General features: G+C 46.3%; 1 protein-coding gene across 3 annotated transcripts in view; it reads right to left on the bottom strand.

Moving 5' to 3' along the window:
* Positions 1-448: 448 nt before the first annotated feature.
* The window catches only part of PFKM (phosphofructokinase, muscle), a 45,853-nt gene continuing 24,258 nt past the window's right edge, over positions 449-22,043 (bottom strand). For all 3 annotated transcript variants that reach the window (XM_033117276.1, XM_033117277.1, XM_033117275.1), the window contains exons 3-23: positions 16,442-16,515; positions 15,521-15,598; positions 13,957-14,146; positions 13,564-13,729; positions 12,793-12,837; positions 12,227-12,335; positions 12,019-12,114; positions 11,673-11,765; positions 10,933-11,058; positions 9,740-9,804; positions 9,188-9,251; positions 8,271-8,420; positions 5,970-6,040; positions 5,531-5,618; positions 5,294-5,446; positions 4,633-4,797; positions 3,562-3,623; positions 3,212-3,323; positions 1,405-1,504; positions 1,218-1,323; positions 449-974 (exon numbers count right to left, since the gene is read on the bottom strand). In XM_033117276.1, coding sequence (XP_032973167.1) covers positions 830-974; positions 1,218-1,323; positions 1,405-1,504; positions 3,212-3,323; positions 3,562-3,623; positions 4,633-4,797; positions 5,294-5,446; positions 5,531-5,618; positions 5,970-6,040; positions 8,271-8,420; positions 9,188-9,251; positions 9,740-9,804; positions 10,933-11,058; positions 11,673-11,765; positions 12,019-12,114; positions 12,227-12,335; positions 12,793-12,837; positions 13,564-13,729; positions 13,957-14,146; positions 15,521-15,598; positions 16,442-16,515 — 2,258 coding nt within the window. In that variant the 3' untranslated portion in view covers positions 449-829. The remainder of the gene's footprint in view (positions 975-1,217; positions 1,324-1,404; positions 1,505-3,211; positions 3,324-3,561; positions 3,624-4,632; positions 4,798-5,293; positions 5,447-5,530; positions 5,619-5,969; positions 6,041-8,270; positions 8,421-9,187; positions 9,252-9,739; positions 9,805-10,932; positions 11,059-11,672; positions 11,766-12,018; positions 12,115-12,226; positions 12,336-12,792; positions 12,838-13,563; positions 13,730-13,956; positions 14,147-15,520; positions 15,599-16,441; positions 16,516-22,043) is intronic.

The raw sequence follows: 22,043 nt of genomic DNA, 5'->3' as shown, positions 1-22,043 counted from the left end.
CCAGGTCCCAGACTTGGTTTCTCAATTTCCCAGACTTTCAAAATGTACATGTCTCCCTGCAAGTCGAGTCTTGCTTTCATCCAGGAAGTAGTATAGGGGGAAAGTTGAGAAGGAAGAACCCTAGGTCATCAGCAGAGGAATGGAGATCATGCGATGGCTAGAAACATGCTATTCTGGTAAAGGGTGTATGTTCAAGAGGTGAAACACAACTTTAGCTTAAGGGAGACTGGAGCATCGTACTGGTTGCAGAGGATGCAGGAGGGGCTAGTGTGGGACGAGGGCGAGGACCAGTGTACTGTGTCCTAGGACCCCGTGTGAGCCAAGAGATGCCGCAGAAGTCCACGGGGCGGTCACCTCGCTGCATTTTCCCAGGTGTTCTGTCTGGGCGGAGTGTGGTGCTTGGGCCGATTGTACTATACTTGTGAAAACGGTAACAGGAGAACCAAAAGCAGTGACCAGTTGGCATTTATTAGTGTAGTTATTGTTTGTCACTGTAGCAAAAGTAGTAGAGGAACCAAGGCTTTGTTATCACAAAGAAATAAATAAAGCTTATTTTTAGGAAAGTTCTAACCGAGTAACTGAAATCTCGCAGTAGCACTAGAAGAGCCCAGCCTTGTGTGACTGCCGAAGCTGGGTAGAAGTCATGATGAATTCTATCTGAAAGGAGCTTCCACTCATTGCCCCCTAGTCAGAGCTGATCATGGCTGCAGTTACCAAATAAAAGGAAACCTAATGAAACATGAGCTAAAACACTTGCGAATCCACGGACTTGCATCTAGCAGGTGAGCTGACCATGATCAGGCCGTCCGTCCCCCTCACTCCCAGATGCTCAGACAGGAGCTTCTCCAGACCGCTTCCGACTGACGTGCTCCAGGTGAGCATGCTCAGAGGTGTCCAAGTCGATCTCATACTTGGCGAGGATTTTGAGGATGGGTCTCAGCTTCAGCCACCACTGTTCCTTGGGGATGCGGTGCCTACAAAGGAATGAGGTCGATCATGATTTCATATTTTAGCACCGTGATGAACTTCTATCAAAGGTTATGGGGAAAAGGTGAGCAAAAAGAGGCTGGATTTAGGGCACGGGCATCAGCTCTGAAGTAGGTACAACTACAGGTGTTACTCCTAAGAGAAAAGGATTGAAGACAGTAAACAGGGTAGGAAAAGAAGTTCCTGAAACTACCAGAGAGGGAACCCCTCCAGGAAGTAGATGTACTCACTCAAAATCGGTCTGGTCCTTTAGCTCAGTCACTGGCTGAAATACCAAGGCTCTCTTACGCATCCCCAGGACACAGCCCGAGTCTGGCGTGTTGGCAAAGATCCGCCCTGCAACAGGGGAAGGTCAGTCAGCTTCCGTACTGGGGAACCAGCCTCTATGCAGGGGGCTCACCCTCTTATCCCACCTACCATTACGGTAACTCTCTTTGATTTTCCCAGTCATCCAGTTCATAGCCTTGGCACCCATCTTAGTGGCAAAATTCCTGTCAAATGGAGTTGGGCTGCCACCCTAGAAAAAGAATCATAAAAATTACATAGCGGATGGACTCTAAAGAAATAGCAGAGATAGCTGAGTACACAGAAAAAAAGGAGAGCCCAGGTTTACAGCCAGAAACAGGAATCCAGAAATCAAACTATGAAAGGAAATCCTGAAACCGTTCTGGGAACCAGGATGAGCTGCCCAGCATATTTGGCCATTTGTCAGGCATATGTTACTAATTAGTTAAAGGGGATGACTGGTCTCACAATGGCTTCTTCTAGCTCCATAGCTCTGACCCTGTTCATTTCCTTCTAGTCTCACTGGCCACTTGGTCACTTCCCTACCCCCTCAGGCTGGCAGCTTCGGTCAGTCATCATTATCAATGACACCGAAGTGTTCCTTATGGCCCAGTCTAGATGGCCCTGGTAACACACCTCAGAATAATGTAAAACATGTCGATTTTCTCTGAACTAAGAGTAGTAAGTGGGAAAGTGGGAAGGAAGGAAAAACAGGAAATAGGTCTTCATACTTTGATCGATTAGTACCCCATTCCTGCCGGGGCTAATAAGCTCATTTAAACTGAGATACTAGGAATTTATTTGTGGATAGAGAAAAGTCAAAGGTCAATGCTTAAGCCACATCAGCTAGGGACGTTTGGGATGGGGGAAGCCTCAGACCACTAGTACCAGCTGTGAGTGAGGCCTGCCGTGGGTGGGCATGGAATGTGGGTGGTTGTGGGGACAGGGCCAGGCGTGCAGTTTCCAGGCTCTCGGCCTCACGTGGAAAGGTGCTGGCTAGGATAGTAGATGGTCATCAGCTGTGACTGCGTGGCCATCAGCTGTTACCGGTTAGCCATTAGCCACTGATACAACTGCTGTGGCTGAGCTAGCAAGCGCGGATTGCAGTTAGCGAGTGAGGTTGGTTGGCAGGAAAGCAGATGGCGGGTTGTGGATCGTGTGGCTCCTGCTTCCTGTGTCTCCAACCCAGCTGCCAGCGAGACTATAGTGGTAAGACTCCCGTCTATGGCTATGTGGGTGTTCCTTTTTGGCCTCACCATGTCCTGCGTTCTTATGCGGGGAGCGGGAGCAGAGACCCCGCATGACACCCTGCAGTGGTAGAAAGGAATTCCTTTCCTCTTGAAGCCCAGTTAGTGGAGATGGAGCCCAGCAGCAGCGAGGTGCCTGTCCTCATTCCACAGGTTCCTCAGGAAATCGGTGTGGTGGGAAGAGCCATGGCCAAGGCTGTCTGGCTCTTACCCAAGACTGATGAATGGCCCTGACAAAATTATTTCTCCTCTCTGGGCCTCATTTTCTTCATCTCAATCAGTGGTTCTCAACTGGGAACAATTTTGTCCTCCAGGAGACATTTAGTGTTGTCTGGAGACATTTTTTAGTTGTTACAACTTGGGATGGAGGTGCTATGAGCATCTCGTGGGTAGAGTCCGGGGATCCTGCTAAACCATCCCACAATGCACAGAACAGCCCCCGCGCCCAAGGATTATCCAGCCCCACACGGCCATAGTGCCGGGGTTGAATAACCCTGCCCTAAATGAACAGGAAGGCCACATAATCTGTAAGGCCATTTCCAGGATAAAGATGTTTTGATTCTATGACTGTAAAAGACGGCAGGCTGGTGCTCCATGGCGACAGCCTCCAGTAGTGAGAGCCCACTGGGAGCCTCGCTGGATGTTGGGGGTGATGGCTGATTGGTGGCGGGCATGACTGGGGTCTTCCCTACCTGCTGCATGTGGCCAAGCACGTTCTTCCTGCTGTCGAAGACGCCCTTCCCCTCCTCAGAGTACAGGTTGAAGACGAAGTCAGTGGTATAGTTCTCATTGCACTTCTCATTCCTGCCAGGTAGACACCAGAAGCCTGTGACTGTGGTGGTCTCCCGACCCCCCACCCCCACCCACTTTCTGCCTTTGTAGGCTCTGTTCTGCCCTCTCGACCGCCTCCTGTGGTTCAGGTTCTCTCCCTTTGTACCCATAAGTTCCTCAGAATGCCCGAACCACGCATCCATGCTGTGGGCCAAGACCACAGTCTGACTATTTTCTCTCTTCACTTGGGGACAAACCGTGGTCGAGGTACCTTAACACCAAGCCCCTTTTCACAGTTGTTTTCATCTTGTGCACCAGATGTTCAACATTTGCCTGAAAATGAAACAGTGAATCCTAAGACTGGCTGGGAGTGAATAAGGTCTGGCAAGTGCAGAGACCTCTTTTTCCCCCATCCGGCCTCTCCAGGAGGGAGAGGGAAATAAAGGAAGCTGTTTACACTCTTGGGCCTGAACTGTGCCTGATCCCTTTACAAAGTTCAGTGCAGACTGAAATTTAAATGAAGTTCCAAATGAGACAGGCAGAACTGTACGAGGGAAAGTTCAAGACTGTCAGTTTTCAGCCCTCTTCCAACCCCTCTCAGTTTTCCTTTCCAGGTGTTTCTGGTTCCCCTTTCCTCGGAGGGGTGACTCTGCTCTCAGTGTCAGTCTTTAAATGCTTGTATGCACCTGGGAGGAACCAGTTCCTTCACTTGTGCTTTGAGTTGAGGGTGGGGGAGGAAGATTCCTGCCCTCACTCCTGACAGGGGCTGGCTGGGTTCTCAGATTAGGATCAGCCTGCGACCCCTCCACTGTGTGATTCTTTTTCCCTCCAGGGAACTAGGATCTTGGAAAATAAGGATCATATGGTCCCTCTGTGAAACATGAGTCAGAGCTCCCCTACCCCCCGGAGGTGAAAGGGTATCCCTCTCAAAAATGGAATGAGTCCCCTTTGGTAGCAAGGGAAATCAGGAGGGGTGGCATGATATAGTAGAAAGTCACCTATTAATGAGATTAGAAAAGCTTTGGACCTCGCTAAACCTTCCTCATCTGTAATACGAAGACAGCATGTCCCTTGCATGTCTGAAGATAAAATGAAAAACATATAAAGGGCTGAGCAGCATGCCACGCCTCAAAATGAATGCTCCAACCGCAGGCGCTGTGGTCCGTATGTGACGTTACACCAGAGAATGCCCGCTCGGTGCTTTCTAGTCTCCTCATAGGACTCCACAGACCAATCTGCTCCAGCCTTATCTTACGCTCTCATGGCACAGGTCGCTGTGGGAACAGTGGGGACAGACTGGGGCAGGGGAGAGCTACCCAGCAGGCTCCGGGTGGCCACCTACCTGCAGGTCTCGAATGGTAAAGGGCTCCTCAAAAATGTAGGCAGCATCGGCCCCAGCTGCCAGTCCTGCCATGGTGGCCAGGTAGCCACAGTAACCACCCATAGTTTCAATGATAAACACCCGACGCTTGGTGCCAGCTGCTGACTGCTTGATGCGGTCACAGGTCTGCAAAGACAATGGGCCACAGAAAGACAGGGTCAGGGATCTCCTTCTCATCACTTCTGTGGCCCTTGTCATAACCCAACTCGAACTATCTCCACTCCAGGCCAGCAGGGCCCCTACATCTCATCAAGTTCTTGCCTTCCGGGATGGCAGGCACATTTGCCAAGCACAGTGTGGCACTTCTCTCCTGGGAAGGAAGGAGTACCTACCCTTTCTGTTGCTTAGAGTAGGGAAATTAGGCTGTATGACCTCAGAAAGGAACAAATATTTAGTATGTAGAGTCCGGATGCATTTCTAGGTTAGAAGACTCACAAGGTGAGGAGAATAAACACCACATGCATGGTTAAATAAAGTCTGTGCAAACGCCTGCACATGAAGAAGGATTTTTCAAATAGTGCCCCTTGGTACAAAAAATATAGCTCCCTTCCGAGAACTGGACTCAGTCCAGGACTTATAACTGAGGCCAGAGGCGGCGGTGGTGGTGGTGGGGGGCGCTCACCGTGCAGATCGTATTGAGTGCTGTGTCGGCCCCCACACTGAAGTCGGAGCCAGGGACGTTGTTGGAAACCGTAGCAGGAATGATGACAAACGGGATGCAGAGCTCGTCGTACAGCTTCCTGCCCTCCATCAGTTCCAGGCCCCCTGTGTAAGCCTGAGAAGGACAAAGTAGCATGGGCAGCAGGGAGGGGACACAGGGAAAGGGGGGCGGAGAGAGGAAGAAATGGCAGGCACTCACCTCAAAGCCCCCAATGATGATAAGGCCTTGAATGTTAAACTTGGTGATGTTGGCACTGATCTGTTCTAAGCTCTTCTTGGGCAGAGTTCTAGTGGATTGGGGGGAGGGAAGGGTATTGGAATTTGGGGAAGAGATAGCAGAATTGAGGGAGAGAAAAGTTAGAATTAGAGGACACTTATAATTTCTCGACTTGTGCCCTCTTCCCTACCCCACTTCTCACCCCTGTCCAAGGACACACACTGGGGCTCTATATTATCAGAGCTGCTAAATGATGGACAGTCATGTCTGCCCTCACTGAAGCAACTGTAACCTTGGGGGTAGAGGACCCAGACAACAGCAATGGTCCAAGCAGACCCTGACCTAATGAACTGTTGCCCAAATTCCAAGTGACACATTTTAAGGGGTGACTAGGAGAAGGTGCTCCTATAATGCCACTTACCTTTTAGTCCCAAGTTTAGAACCACCTTGGCCAATCCAGCCACCAACATAGCTCCAGCCAGCTTCCTCGATCTGCAGGGGAAGGACACACGGGTCTGCATCATGGACTGGCACTACTAGAGTTCTGACCCCAGCCCAACACCTCTCTGGTTGGAAGAGGAACACCAGGGATCGGTTTTCCCCCACCTCATTGAACTTCTTCCACCCTTTTGTTTTCCAAAGGAAAGAAAATATATTTATTGGAATACAGTTCCCCTTTTTAATAATTCTTTTATTTTTTAATTATAGTTGACATAATTATGTTAGTTTCAGGTGTACAACAGAGTGGTAACTTACAAAGGGTTACCCCAATAAATCTAGTACCCATCTGACACCATACATAGTTATTACAATATTATTGACTTTACTCCTTATGCTATATTTTACATTCCCAAGACTATTGTGTAATTACCAATTTGTACTTCTTAATCCCTTCTATTTTCACCCCAAGCCCCCTCCCAGCTGGCAACCATCAAAATGTTCTCTGTATCTATGAGTTTGTTTGTTTTGTTTATTTTGTTCTTCAGATTCCACATATAAGTGAAATCATATGGCATTTGTCTTTCACTGACTTACTCCACTCAGCACAATACCCTCTAGGTCCATCCAGGTTGTTGCAGATGGCAAGATTTCATCCTTTTTTATAGCTGAGTAATATTCCATTATATATATGTACCACCTCTTCTTTACCCATTTATTCATTGATGGACACTCAGGTTCACTCCTGTCTTGGCTATTGTAAATAACGCTGCAATGAACATATGGATGCATATGTTCTCTGAAGTAGTGTTTTGGGTTTCTTTGGTTTATTGTCCTTTGTCTGTTATAGCCTTTGTGTTAAAGTCTATTTTATCTGGTGTAAGTATTGCTACCCCAGATTTTTGTTGGTTTCCATTTTTATGAAATATCTTTTCCCATCCCTTTACTTTCAGTCTGTGTGTGTGTCTTTCAATCTGAAGTGAGTCTCTTGTAGTGCGTATGTAAGTCTTGTTTTCTTATCCATTTTGCGACCCTATCTTTTGATTGGAACATTTAATCCATTTACATTTAAAGTAATTGTCGATATATACTTATTGCCATTTTATTATTTACATATATATTGTTTTCTTCTTGTTAAAGACCCTCTAACAATCCTTTCAATACTGGTTTGGTGGTGATGAACTCCTTTAGCTTTTTCTTGTCTGGGAAGCTCTTTATCTGTCCTTCGATTCTAAATGATAGCTTTGCTGGGTAATCTTGTTTGTAGATCCTTTCTTTTCATCACTTTGAATATTTCATGGCAGTCCCTGCTGGCCTGCAAAGTTCCTATTGATAAATCAGCTGACAGTCTTATGATAGCTCCCTTGTAGGTACCTAATTTTTCTATTGCTGTTCTTAAGAGTCTCTGTCTTTAATTTTAATTATGATGTGTCTTGGTGTAGGCCTCTGAGTTCACCTTGTTTGGGACTCTCTCTGATTCCTGGGCTTGCATGTCTATTTCCTTCACCAGGTTAGGGAAGTTTTCTGTCATTATTTCTTCAAATAGGACCCCTCGCTCCTCCAGGGGGAACCTCCACAGCCAAGATATCCCTCCCAATTTTGTTTTTTTAATTGGGGAATAGTGTGTTTTTCCAGGACCCATCAGTCATTGTCCTTCAATCTAGTTGTGGAGGGTGCAGATCACTGGCCCATGTGGGACTCGAACAGGCAACCCTGTTGTTAAGAGCTCGTGCTCTAACCAACTGAGCCCTCCAACCACCCCTCCCTCCCGATTTTTAACGGTCACATACAGGAATGGGACCAGTCCATTCCATGTCTCTACCCCTCCTGCCAGTCTCAAGGTACTTCTTCTGTATGTCCTTAGTTGTAGGACTTTGTTTCAGCTAGACTGCAGGCTGATTCTCAATGATGATTGTTCTGTTTAGTTTAGTTGTATTTTGATGTCACACTAGTTCCACCCTTACTGCTCATTCAGAAATACCGAGCACCTACTTATGTCAGGAACTGTGCTGAGCTTTGGGATAAGACATTCTTTTTTTTTTTTAAGACATTCTTATTTAAGAATTAAATATGACATGTTGCTTGCAAAAGGTTCGTTTGAGTGGCCCCTGTCTATTCCTAGTGCCCTAAAATTAAATATTTACTTCTGCTCAAATCCTGAGAGAGAAAGGTAGGAGGAACAGGGGAAGGCAAGGGAACAGACAGGTCACCCCAGCTACACTCTAGCCCTATGACTGCTCCTTGGTCCCAGAGTGTCACCCCCCTTTCCTTTTAGTCCTCGTACCTGACCCTTGGCCAGACCCTCGAAGCCGTCATGCACAACCAGGACTCGGTTGCCCTGGATGAGACCGATTCTCACAGTGGAGCGGACGGCAGCATTCATGCCTGCGGCTGGGGCCCCCACATTCATCACGGCCACTGTGTGCAAGCCAGTCTGTAGAGAGAGAAACAGAGAGGGACCAGGAGAAAGAGGGGGACAGGTCAGTAAGGAAGCTGAACTGAGTTCCTTGTGGTCCTGGAAGCAGGACTTCTGCCTGACAACACACCCCGTCTCTCAGGGAACACCAGCACACCTTGCTCCCTCATACTATGGAAGCAATTTTCTTTATCACAGATCAATAAAGCAAGCTGCTGCCCCTGATCCCAGATGTCATTCTAAAATGAATAAGAGACCTTCCAGAGCAGCATTTCCCAACATGGACCACCTGCATCAGAATCCAATGAGGGAGCTTGTTAAATCTGCAGTTTCCTGGCCCCTACCCCAAATCTGAATCCCCTCTGAGGGAGGGGCCCAGGAATCGGCACAGCAACCCAGCGAATTATGATATACACTAAATATTGAGAACCACTAATCCCATGGAAGAGGTGGCTTAAATACACTTAGATGTGATTTTTCCCAGATTTGCCCAGAGGAAATAACACACAAGCCCTTCTTCCCATTCTTCGTATGCTATCTTGTCGCCCTCAACTGGACATGGGTCTTAGGTTAGAGACACCCAGGGCACATTAAGACCACAGGGGTCGTATCTTGGGTGGCTAAGAAAAGAATTATCTTAGTTGGGTCAGGGACTCAGCACTGAATGTGAGTGGGACAAAGAAGCTGGCAAGGCTGTAGGTAGTCGGAATTGGGAGAAGAAGCACTTTGTAAAGGGAAACGGGGGGTGGGAGAGGATCAAGTGGGGGAGAGCAGTTTGCCAGTACCTTAGATACTGGGGGTCTGACATGAGCCAGAAGCTTGTATACCTCCCAGTTGTTCATGAAACTCCTGTAAAAAGCACAAAGAGAGAGAGAGGTCTCTTCAGGCCATTCCCCAGGCCAGCAGCCAAGGGGATCTGGTCTGAAGTTTTGCTCCCAGCTGAAGTTCCACAGGGCAAACCTCTGGGGACATAACTGGGGCAAGAGCAAGGATTGGGCAGGGACTGCAAAGGGGCCACTAATTCATCAAACATTCCTGACACTCTTCCTCCAGGCTCAGCACAAGAGACTGCTGCTTGCCCAGAGAAACTTATAATCTAGCTGCGATCTACATACAGAAATAACAGATTATAAAAGGCCAATCTCAGGGAGGGCATCCTTGGGATGAAATGAGCCTCCTCGTCACCTCACAACTAATTCTCTAGGGAAGAAATTGTTGCAGAAACAATAAGAGGAAGAGGCAGAAGCTCATATTTTGGGTCTGAAGCTATGTTGACTTTTGGCTTCATTTCAACATTTCATTTCTGTAACTTAGCAAGCTTCTGGTCATTTCCTCACCGGCCTCTCAGCTTCATGGCTTCCTCAAATTTCTTCTCATTCATGGCCTTGGTCACCTCTTTGGTCTGAGGGAGGAGCACAGCAACAGTCACAACTCCAGGGAAGATTCTACACAGCTGGATTTCCAGCCCATGGGGAGTTGGCCCATCTCTGGGCTTGTGTCTAGATCCTGCCCACTTTGCACTCCACCGTTTCTATGCCCCCCCCAAACTTTCACAGAAGTGTTTTTGTTTTTCATTAATTTTCTGAGTAATGAGCAGCAAAAGAATAGGGCTGATTCAATGCTCTATTTATTAGAATATGGGCAGTGGAGGAGTGTTCACAAATAAAATAGGACCTCCCTCCACTTCACACTCAGCCTTCAAAGTAGCCTCTGAACTAGTGAGTGAATGATGGAGATCCTGCAGATAACACAGTTAGAGAGAAAGACTAATCCCTGCCCTGTGTTTCCCAACTACGGATTTCTGCTCTGTGAGCCAGTGCGCTAGCTGTGGGGCTTTTAGAGATACCGTTCCAAGCAAGGCCTGTCTAGGCTGTAGATCACTGGGACTCCCGAGTCTGAGAGAGAAGCAGACCACGAGGTAGGGAGCATTCAGGCCCGACACCTTAGCTCCCAGCCACAATGTTCGCTCAGTGGTATCAGAGTGATTCCTCAATAAGAGCCACAACATTTCCTGAGCATTCAACAGTCTCCGGGTACTGCATCAGACCCTTTACATATCTTCTCTCCAATCCTTCTAACAACCCTCAGGGTGAGTGTTAACACTCCATGATGACATGTCCAGGATAGAAATCAGAGAAAGATTTAAGCTACCCAGCTAGACCTTAATAATATTCCCCTGCTTTTAATAAAATTTAGAGAGAGATTGCATTTCTCTTTCAGTAAAGACATGATGAAAGCATTTGAGGTTGGATATTATGAAATGATGGGTCTCATTACTAGGTAAGATATAGAGTCTCCTATCTTCTTTAGGAACATTTCACAGATGGAGACACTGAGGCTTAGTTAGAGAGGGAACAGCTGCTATGCGAAGCCCACTGCGTTCTTTCCCCATACGTCTCTTACTCCACCTGCTGCTTTTCCTTCTGCTCCTATCCCAGCAGCATTGGAAGTTGGTCTCTTTCCCCATAAACTCCAGCTCAGGCACAAGGGCTTGGAGTTGTTAGAAAGAGGTGTTGGGATTAGTACTTACCATTTGGACACACTCCATAAGAGGCAGGCGCACAGCCTGGTTACCAGAGAGGCTCACCACACAGGCTGGGGTGTCTGGGGTCCCCTCCAAAAGTGCCATCACTGCTTCCACACCCATCCTGCTGCCCTGCAGGAACCCAGGGAGAAAAGACAGTCTGGTTCAGGCCTCTCCATCTTGGATTGGCTTGGATAGCCAGGGCACTCAAAGCTCTTACCAACTCACAGGGTTGAGTTCCTCATTTAAGGACTGTAGCAAAGAACTTACTGACTTTGCCTCCCTACCCACATTTCATCTAAAGCTTCATGACTCTTGCCGTAGAAACCCCAAGGATTCTACCTGATTCCAGAAAATCATGTCCCCTATAGTAGTCAAGGGGATCAATGAGGCTTAATAGTATTCCCTTCTTATTAATAAAACAAGGAAGGATATTGCCTCTCTGAAAGAATTAGAGGGATCAAACTGAGTGCCTGAGGGTAGATCTCATTAACTTCAGTAATGCTCGTGGCTCTAAGATATTAGCCCTCACCATTGGGGAATCACATAGTTTCCCATCATTATTTGCAACAGAAGAGAACTCTTGAGTGTGTGGGAAAGGGCCAAGGGCCACGCAGTCCAGAGGCTGGTGGCGGGCAGCATGACTAGTGGGTTAAGCCCCTGTGCTGATGACGTGCAGTCCTGCAGGGGAAGGACAGCGAGTTGAGGGTCCTAAGGCAGGAGGGCCACAGAGCCCCAGGACTTACCAGGATTCGGTCAAAGGCAGATGGTGTCCCACCCCGCTGCACGTGCCCTAAGACTGTGACCCGGGTGTCATATCCCAGACGCTTTACCACCAGCTGAAGAGACCAAGAGAGGGACAGAGAAAGGGATACAGAGAGTCAAAGAGAGAAAACTAACAGAGATGTAGATAAACCATGGACGACTTAGCCCCTTATCTTATAATGATTCCAGGTGGGAGGAAACCAGAGGGGCAGGAAATCTGGGGAGATGGGCAGAAGGACTAAGGGGAGATTCAGAAATCACTAGGGCATGGGGCCGGTGGGGGGTGAGGTAGGTGTCCAAGAACTCCCTGGCTTCATTCATACTAACGTTCTTGATGTCTTCTGAGGTGATTGGTTTCCCATGCTTGTCAATTGCACCCTCAGCCACAATAATGATGTTGAGACGAGAACCACGAGTCCTGGTCTGGTCAAGCACAAAGAGAAAAGTGGTCAGTGGAAGAAACCTGTGGATGGGAAATGGACCATCGTGGAACAGGGTGAGAGATTTTCTTAAGGGCAAAGGAAAGTGCCAGTACCTCGCTGAGCCGGCGACAAAGGTGATCCTCCCAGTCGTCATCTGGGGGACATTCAGGAATAAAAACCCAGTCGGCGCCACAGGAGAGAGAAGTGACAAGGGCCAGGTATCTAAGATGAGAGCCAGAAGCATCACGCTAGGAGCTCGATTCCACAGACAGCCTCACAGTACCCAACAAGTTCGCACGTCCCCAGAGTTGGTGAGAGGACTAAGGATCCTCCGTTTCCTTCTTGGGGTGAGGGTACGAGCACCCTTGAGACAGCTTCTCAATGAGATTCTGTCCCCAAAGAGCACCTTCTATTCATGCTCACCTGCTGCAGTGGCTTCTAATCTCAGAGCACTGTCTGTTCTATCACACTGCCTGTGTGTCTGTGCAAATACACACAGGTACACACATGCAGAGGTAGGTATGAGGGGGAAGAGTGGAGACAGGGAAACGGGCCGCACCAAGAGGAATATGGCCACATCCTGATCTGCTACCACGGGGAGACCTCTCTGGACTCCCCAGGGAAGAGGAAAGGGCTATTGCTGGTCCATAGGATAAATGAATCAAGACGGAAATCTTACCCACAGTGCCGGCCCATCACTTCTAGCACAAATGTCCGCTGGTGGCTGCAAGAGACAGATAATTATACAGTCCAAGTGTCCCTATGGCCAGGATCAAGCTGTCACCCACATTGAGGCCACGTAACCTCTCTAGGAGATGCATTTATGCTGCTAGGCCTTCCAGCAGGTTTCCTAAGAGAACAGGAAGACCTAAGGGAAACACTTTAGCCACAGAGTGTCCTTCCTAGTCCTGAGGAAACACCGCAGTAAAACGTCTCAATACTGAGGCTCTGTTCCAAGGAATGGGGCCCAGGAAGGGAGGGAGAGAAAGGGAAAAGAAGTAAAGAAGAGAGGACTCAACTCACCTGGAATCCTCTAGGATTGCCCTGGGGTCAACTGTTACCCTCCCTCCTCCCATTCTCCCACACTGTCTCCCAGTCGCCTAACCTCTGAACCAGGGTGGTAATGGTCTCTACAACCGCTATAATGTGCTTGCAAAGGGTGGCTCAGGCTTTGGGCTCCCTGGATGTGTCTCCGTCTGGACACTAATCATTTGGGAGACGCCACAGGTATTAAAGACCTTAGAGCTACAAGTTTGGACGGTGGGCTAGACAGTGGTAAGAGGCAAATCTTACAGCATTTAGCGAGCAGTGCAATTTCAGTGCTGTATGGATAATTCCTAGTTAAAAATGTGTTCTAGCCTCAGAAAAGTAGTCATTATAGTCACATCGCTCAAACGCTGACTCTTCCCTCGCCCTTCAGGCTGTCTCAGCTGCCCCCCCACCCGCTTACCTCTGAGCAGTAGTAGTGATGGCATCTACGATCTCTATGATCCGATGCAGGGCGGAGTCAGTGCCAATGGTCATATCAGTGCCACAAAAGTCATTGTCAATTGAGCCAACCAGGCCCACGATGTTCAGGTAGCTGGACTTCTTAGCCTCCTCAGCCGTGATCTTACCTGACAATGGGAAGCAAACCAGAAGCCCCGGGGTGAGGTGCCTGACACGCCTAAGGAGCAGGTGACTGGAGAGAGAAGGCACTGTAGCCGATGGGAATTGTAAGCAATGGCAGAAAAGGGAGGGCAAAGACTGCCTGTTTGTGTCTGGGTAACAGTTTTCCTCAAGGGGAGGTAAGGGGGTACTCGTGTATGTGCAGGCGCACAATACTGTGAGAACAATGTCTCACCTGCTTTCTGGAGGTCATTCAACAAGTCACTCCACTCAGAACGGAAGGTGTCAGCCCCAGTGAGGCTGCCGTCACCCCCAATGACACACAGATTGGTGATCCCAAGCTTCACGAGGTTGTTGGCAGCTCGGAGTCGTCCCTCTCGTTCCCGAAAGTCCTTGCACCGGGCACTTCCAATCACTGTGCCTCCCTTTGGGGAAGAGGTAAAGTCAGCTCGCCAGACGACACAACCACATTTGGGCTCAACAAGCTAAGATTTCCCCTACTCCAACACTGCGATGGGCTGACGTAACTGTCGATGTGGCTCCCTAGGAAGTTCCCTGTCATCTTGAAGAGTCATCTGTCCCTTCTAAAAAGGCAAGGGAAATGATGTTGGCTGGGATGTCACAGCATCATTCCTGTATTCTGCTACACCTCTTGGAAAGTAGCTAAGATCAACCCATTTCCTTCAAGGCTTTGTCACCAAAGTGATTATCAAAGAGAATACACACGTCTGTTGGCTTTTGAAATAATCTCCATCTTTCACATCTTTTTAGAAGTATAAGAAGAATGAGCAGTGACTTCAGTTTTTGGAAATTCTCCCTAATGGCCTGACATTACTGGATTGTGTTCACGTGCTGGTAGTATGTTTCGCTCTCTGCCACATGGTGATTTCTAATTGTAACCAGGCACTGCAAGTCTTTTCCCCCTTTGCTCCTTGGGATCTATGGTGCTAGTGGATGGGGCCATCAAACTCAGGTAGTCACAGGAAAAAATAGCTCTGGGTATAGAAGCCTCATATGTCCAGGGGTTTATAGATTACCCCAAGAGAAGTAAATATATTTAAGGTTTTAAAACGTCATATAAACTCCTGATATCCAGACTTCAGGGGTACTGATGGAGAATTCTGGCTCATTCTCAGACTACTTTATGGCACGCACTATCACCTGTATAGAACCTTCATTATGCACTGCACATTAAATTTCTTCCCAGGGATTTGTAGCGACTGAGGTAAAGAATGGGGATACAAATGTAATTTGTAGATTTTTTTCAGTAAACCAGAAAATGGATTATAATTACTTAGAGAAAGTAATGAAAAGGGCTGTGGATATGATCGGGATATTCTTAGGTTTTTTTGGAAACTGTGAAAGGTTCTCTGGGTTCCTTCCTCCCTTAAATGGTCTGGTTTCAGGTCACCTCATCACCATCATATGAGGACAGGCAGATTTCAGCTCTACTTCTGGCTCTGGCTCCAGTCCTCTGCTAAGGTTATTTTCAGGGCCAGACCTTCCCCGTGGCTCCAGGGCAGGACTTGCTTACGTACCAGTTCCCCAAGTCTTGCCCATGACCTTTATCTAAAGAGCAAACTGTCCTGTGATCACATCCCTACTCCCTATCCCACTCTAGGAAACCAGGGTGGTATTTCCACATTTAAAGAGTAAAGGGCAAACACAGCCCCTGCCTTGTCACTGAATCCCTTCCCATCAAACCACATGGCAGGGAATGTGGGAAACCATGAGCCTAAACCACAGTAGGGTGAGACAAGGACAGCACATATATGAGACAGGAGTCCTCGGGAACATACCAGCTGAAGCATCATTGAAACGCTCTCCCAGGTGGCTTCCCGGATGTGGTTTCCACCATCCACCAGGCCTTGATAACCCTGTGGGGCACATTATATCCATTCAGCGTTGGCTACGATTCCCCTTAAACTCCCAGGATTAAGACAGGATCCCTGGGAAGAGGTTCTCTGAGAATCAAGTCACCTCCTCCATTACTGATTCCTGGATGCTCGTGAAACTACTGTATTTCACAGCGTCCAAGGGAGGCGGCATTAACTTTTTCAACACCCTCTTTTAGTTTCTCCCATTCTTGATTCCTTCCTAATATTTAATCTTAATTCATCTTGCTCTTGGCTCATCCCATTTAATACTATCTGCTTCCCAGGGGATCTAGATAACAGAAGGTTTTGGTAACAACAGAGGGAAAGAGAAAGGGATGGTTCGAGGGATGGAGGGGAATATGACTTGAAAAGACAAGAGACCATAAAATTTGAGAGAAGAAAGGCAGGGCGACCTTTCCTAAAGAAGAGTAGACACAGAATGAGAGGGAACAGAAAGAAAGCAACCAAAGAGGAGTTAGAACCTCAGAGATTAGGCAAGTTACAGAAATCTAGTGAGACTCTTCCATCCTAAGGCTCTCTCTGTGGATAGACTCAATTTGCTATGAAATACTAATTCATTTCAGCTTCTCTCTCTGTTTTGGGGGAGGTGGAGGGAAGACAGTTACTTCTTCCCTTAAAATAACAGACAACATGAGGACCCAGGGTGCCACCATCGTTACAGGAGCCAGGAGAGGGGAGGAGTAGACTCATGTAGACAGGGAGCCACGACAAATCAGACGTAACGATGTAACGGAGAGGTAAGGAAAGAGAAAGTGGGGAGACGGAAGAGGCAGGGTAAGCAACACAGAGAAAGAATGATGGAGAACAAAGCAGATAACCAACCTCATGGACAAAGAAGACACGGGCACCAGTAAAAATACCAACTCGAACCACAGCCCTGACAGCAGCATTCATACCTGCAAGGAGGGAAGAAAGAAGTCAGGGACAGGTTACTTCTAAGAAAAGCAGTCCTGGACTTTTAAGATATGAGACAGTGCTTTTCTAAGGCTTTTCTCTGAATCTAGAATATTCCTCTCATCCAAGTCCTCTGGCCTCCCCATTAACACTGAATTACTGTATTCAATGTTAATGTAGCTCCAGGTACCAGCATTTATCTTCCATCTCCCCCAAATCCTGTCTTTCCTAAGACTTTTCCTTGCCAGGGCAACCTGGAGAATAATAACCTTAAATAGTTATTGTGTTAAACACTGTTACGTGCTTGTCAAACATCATCTCTTTGAATCTGGAGTTGCCTCCATTTCACAGATTTCAAAACTGAAGTGTGAAGAGCTAGTACTCTTAAAAAGCTCAGATTGGAATACAATTCCAAAAATGCCTAAACCAACACTACTGATCTCCATGTATGCCCTCCTAATCCCAATGGCTGTACTAAATTTTCCCTTGCCTTTTGCACTGAATCTAGACATCCAGCTTTGGTAAGCTTTTGGGGACACAGACGTGACTCTCTGAGGCTCAGTGAGCTGACCAGTTAATTACAATCTGTTCATCAGTATGTCCATTACTTGTTGGTGGATTCTACCAGTCGCCACTCATACACAGTTTTTTAGTGTCATTTGAGTTGGTGTACGAGGTGTAATAAAAAAAATACGGTAAATGTTTAAATAAAAAAAATTTATTACAGTAAAAGACACATTGCCATTAATCCCTCTCAAAATACTCCCCCTCGCTTCAAACACACTTATCCCATCATTCTTGCCATTTTCTGAAGCAGTTCTGGAAGTCCTCTTTCGTGAGTGTCTTTAGTTGTGCTGTCGTGGCTGCCTAGATGTCCTGAATCAATTCAAAACGTTTATCTTGCATGGTCATTTTGACTTTGAGAAAGATCCAGAAGTCGTACAGTGCCAGATCTGATGAATAAGGTGGATGAGGACATACTGTAATGTTTTTATTTGACAGAAATTGCCATACCAGAAGTGATGTGTGACACGAAGCCTTTTCATTGTGATAAAAAAAAAAATACGGTGACTGCTGCTACTGAGCGCCATCCAGTGGAAAAGCAGGGATCTTCAATAGGGGAAGCAGCGCGTCAAACCTTAGTAAGAGTGACAAGTTTCAACTTGTTCAGTGCAGAGTGCAGTCAGTCAGATGTGAGGTACAGTTGAGAGAAGGTGTGTTTTAAAGCGTGCTGTAAATGATCCTCCATCATACCAACACTCGGTGTCACACATCGCTTCTGGTATATGGCAATTTCTGTCAAATAAAAACATCATGGTGTGTCTACATCCACCTTATTCACTGGATCTGGCACTGTATGACATCTGGCTTGTCCCCAAAGTCAAAATGATTCAGGACATTGAGGCAGCCACGAGAGCGCAACTAAAGACACTCATGAAAGATGCTTTCCAGAACTGCTTCAGAAAGTGCAAGAACGATGGGATAAGTGTGTTCGAGGTGAGGGGGAGTATCTTGAGGGGGATTAATGGCAGTGTGTCTTTTACTGTAATAATTTTATTTTTTAATTTAAACATTCACTGTATCATTTGATCACACCTCGTATGTTCCAACGTGTACCACAGTTGAGGTTCTCGGGCTTGTAATGTGAGGAGGGACTCGCAGTGATGTTCAAGGAACCTTAGAGCAATAAGAGATCTACTTCTTATGAATCATTCAAGATACTCCAGTACATATTTTTTTTCAATCTAAAATCCATTCCCATGGTCCTTAACACTACCTGGGGAAATACCACATACCAGTGAGCACTAGAGAAGCCAGTAATTTAAAAATCTGCAGTCCCAGACTAAAATCTATCACAAACTACTGCATAATCCAAAGCTATCTGGAAAGGAATAGAATAAAAAAGACCAGAAAGTCTGTTTTGTTTTGTTTTCAGGCTGACCGAGGGTGGTATTATATGGCTATTAGCTCCAAATCAAATTGAAGGTCCATTTGCTCATTGAACAAATATTTATTGAATATCTATTATGTTCTGGCACATGGTAGGCACTGAGAATATAGCACAGAATGATACAGAGTCTGGAGACACAGAGATAAAGGACTTGGTCATGGTCCTGAAGACCTGTAACATGGGAACAATATGGATCCCTATGAAGGACATTTATAAAAAGTGCAGGGGAAACAAGGAGAAGAACCATCTCAGCTGCCAGAAGGAAGTTTGGAAAGGCTATAGAAAAAAGAGCATTTGTCCTGAGACCTAAGGGGCAATTTCCTTTTAAATCTTTTTGTCAGCTGGACAACTTGGGGGAAAGTGTTCTAGGCAGGGAGACTAGCCCAAATAAAGGTGAGTGTCAAGCAATAACCTTGAGTAATTCAGTATTATAAAGAATAAAATATTAGGTAGGAAGTGGTGAGAGATGAAGCCACACAGGTGGGCTGACACCTGTATGCCACATGAAAAAGTCTGGCTTATATTCTGAAGGCCAGTGTGTGACTAAGGATCCATGGGTGACGGTTTTGTGGGCATGGGCTTTTCTTTTGGGAGGTCTACAGCTTTCATTTGATTCTTAAAGAGGCCTGTGACCTAAGAAAAAGGAGTTGCAGACAATGGAGAATCATTGAAAAATGTTGAGTAGAGAGACAGGATGAGATCTATGTATCAGAAAGATCATTCTGGCAATCAGTGTGGAGGACAGACTGAAAGAGGTGACACTAGGATTAGGTGGCTATCAAGTAGCCTAGACAAAAAATGATGAGGGCCTGGACTGGAAGAGTGACATTTGTGACAGGACAGACATACTGGACAGGAGACACCTAGGAAATAGAAGCAACAGGACTTACATCTAGTCAGCAATGTGATTAGATTTCAAAGTTTTGGAGAGGAAGAAAGAAATGCCCGTGACTGACTTATGCAAAGGGTAAAACTGTAGTGCAATTAACTGAGCAGAGGCAGGTATTGATTTGGGAAGGGGAGGTTGGAGACGACATACTCATGTTTGGATACGTTGAGTTTGAAGTTCCTGTGGGACATCCATGTGGACGTGGAAGAGACTGTCTCAAGAGAATATGTAGAACTAGAAGGGAAAAGGGGAAGGAATGGAACCCTGAGGAAACCAACATCGAAGGAATGGGCAGGGGAAAAGGGGTTCCACGTAGGCAACTAATAAGGAGCAATAAGAAAGATAAAAGGAGAACTCGGACTTAGCAAAGTCTTAGAAGCCAAAAGGGAGTTTCAAGAAGTTGGAACAGTGTCAAATGCTTCTGATAATTGATTTAACGTAAGAACTGCAAGGTTGGGCTTGCCAACAAGAGGTCATGGGTGAGTTCTGATGTCAAAGCTTATTTATGAACGACATCACGAAGGCAAAGCCCCACGAAGGCTACAAGTCTAAGTTCACACCCTCATATTGAAGCAATCAAAATGGAAGAATCTGGGAACGGTTACCCGGGAGACTTCTCAGAAGCTTTAGGAAAAGCCTGTGTGCATGAAAGGCACAAGGTCAGAGTCCACACAAAGCCATCGATGCTTTAGGAAAGATGAATCAAATCAATTTCAGTAAGATCAGGACAGATATGAAACTCCGTATTGTTTATTTTCTAGACTTTCACGAGGTCTGTCGGATTTTTTATTGCATACCTGGAGTTCTGGGGTATGAATTTATAATCTTAAGAAACAAGGAAAAAACATTCTTCTGAAATGTATAGCTTGGAATGTTGTTTCTTGCTCTTGAGCTGACTAAGGGTAGAGGAGAAAAGATTTAAGAAAAACAAATGACCTAAGAGGTTTTAACTGTAAAGCAAAAAAATAAATGGTGGGCATGAAATATCCAAGTCTATTAGGCAGAAGAAAAATCCCACAAGCAAAATACATTCTTTCCCTTCTCTCCTCCCTCTGCCTTCTTCTTACCTCAATTCTATCAACCTTCAGAGGTCATCCTTCATGCCTCTAAATTGGATACCTGTTTTCCCAGAAATCAAGCTTTAGGACTCCCTTTATGCTCCTGGACGTCTCAAACCCCTACTTCCCTAGAAATCAGACAGGGATGTATAGAGAACTTATACTAGGGAGTCCCACTCATTCTGTGGACTCTCCTATCCAACCTCATTGGCCTATTCTGGCCCCAGGCCAGTCTTGGCCAGGCTCCCCTTGGCTGTTCCACGTTGCCCTAAATAACCGTCTATGAGCAGCTGTGTGACTTATTAGAAGCAAGATGAAGGATAAGATTACAGGCATCATCCAGGGAGTATTCTGGGTTCTGGAGAACATCAGAAGCATGTACTTTGGAGTCTCTAATTACATATAGCCTGTTGGAAAGAGGCTTTGGGGAGAACTATGGGTGATGGTGCTCTGTGAGATGAGATGGAAAAAAGTAATAAATGACTTGGTCACTACCTTTTTGAAAGCAGACGCTAAAAAGTTTCTACCTTAACTGAACTTTGATAAGAAAAAAATTATTTAATTCCAACATGAGGAATAAATACATGATTATTAGATATGAATTACACTTTCGGATAGATATGTAATTAAAAATTATAAATCCTAGAACAACAATCCAGAGACATAATAGAATCCCTGTTCCTGCAAACATGTAAAAATAGGATGAATATGCATTTGGGATGGACTGCCTCAAATGACTTGAGGTCCTTTCCGGCAGAATATGTGGATTTCATAAGGCCAAATGTGGCATGGTTTGGGGGGCCTGGCGCCTGGAATGAAAATTAGGATTTGGTATCTAACCAGCCTATCTTCTGAGCTCAGGATGTCTCACTCCTGACCACTCTTCTACTTTAAGAGGTTATTAGCTTTGCTAAGATCAGGGAATGACAGAGCTATGGCCACTATGGATCTTACTTTCCCACATGGCCCATAGCTTCTAGGGAAAACATATTTCTGTGCTCTGTCTCTGGGAGAACTAGGGACCATTAAACTTATCTCTGGGCAGGTTGCTTCTGATTTGAGCTACTCCTTTAGGTGGGACCTCTTAGCTCTACTTTGAGTTTTCTACGTTGCTTCCCGGCCTCCCTAGAATTTCATCGTCTACCACTCTCAGTGCCTACTGGCATGTGTCTGTGATGTTATGTGGACTCGCAATGGGATATCTCCCTGGGTACACTGTGTCTGTCACAGAATGCCAAAGGCCTTGTCCCAGCTGGGCACTCCAAAAACCAGTTTATCAATATGCCCCGCCTCCATGGAATATGATCTTCCCCTTAAAGCAGGTGATGGTCGTCTCTACACTCAGAGGGTTTCTCTGTTCAGGATTAGAATCTGGAAGAGCCCTGCTGCTCTTTTCTTTAGTCCTTTTTGTTTTACCTCTTTCCCTTCCCAAAGAGCTCTTCCTTTTAATAATTTCATAACTCTGTGTGGCTCACTTGGATTATTTAGCAGGTTCTTGCTTCCCCCAATCTAACAATCCAATTCTATAGGCCTTCCTACCAAGGTTTTAGGAACAACACTCAGAGTTTATGTTGAAAAACCCAGTATAGGCATGGGATTCTCTCCAGGAGGCAAGAGAGAAGCGACAGAAGC

This window comes from Rhinolophus ferrumequinum, chromosome 10 (assembly GCF_004115265.2).
Source record: "Rhinolophus ferrumequinum isolate MPI-CBG mRhiFer1 chromosome 10, mRhiFer1_v1.p, whole genome shotgun sequence".
Lineage (NCBI taxonomy): Eukaryota > Metazoa > Chordata > Mammalia > Chiroptera > Rhinolophidae > Rhinolophus > Rhinolophus ferrumequinum.
This window is presented reverse-complemented; position numbering and strand designations above follow the sequence as displayed.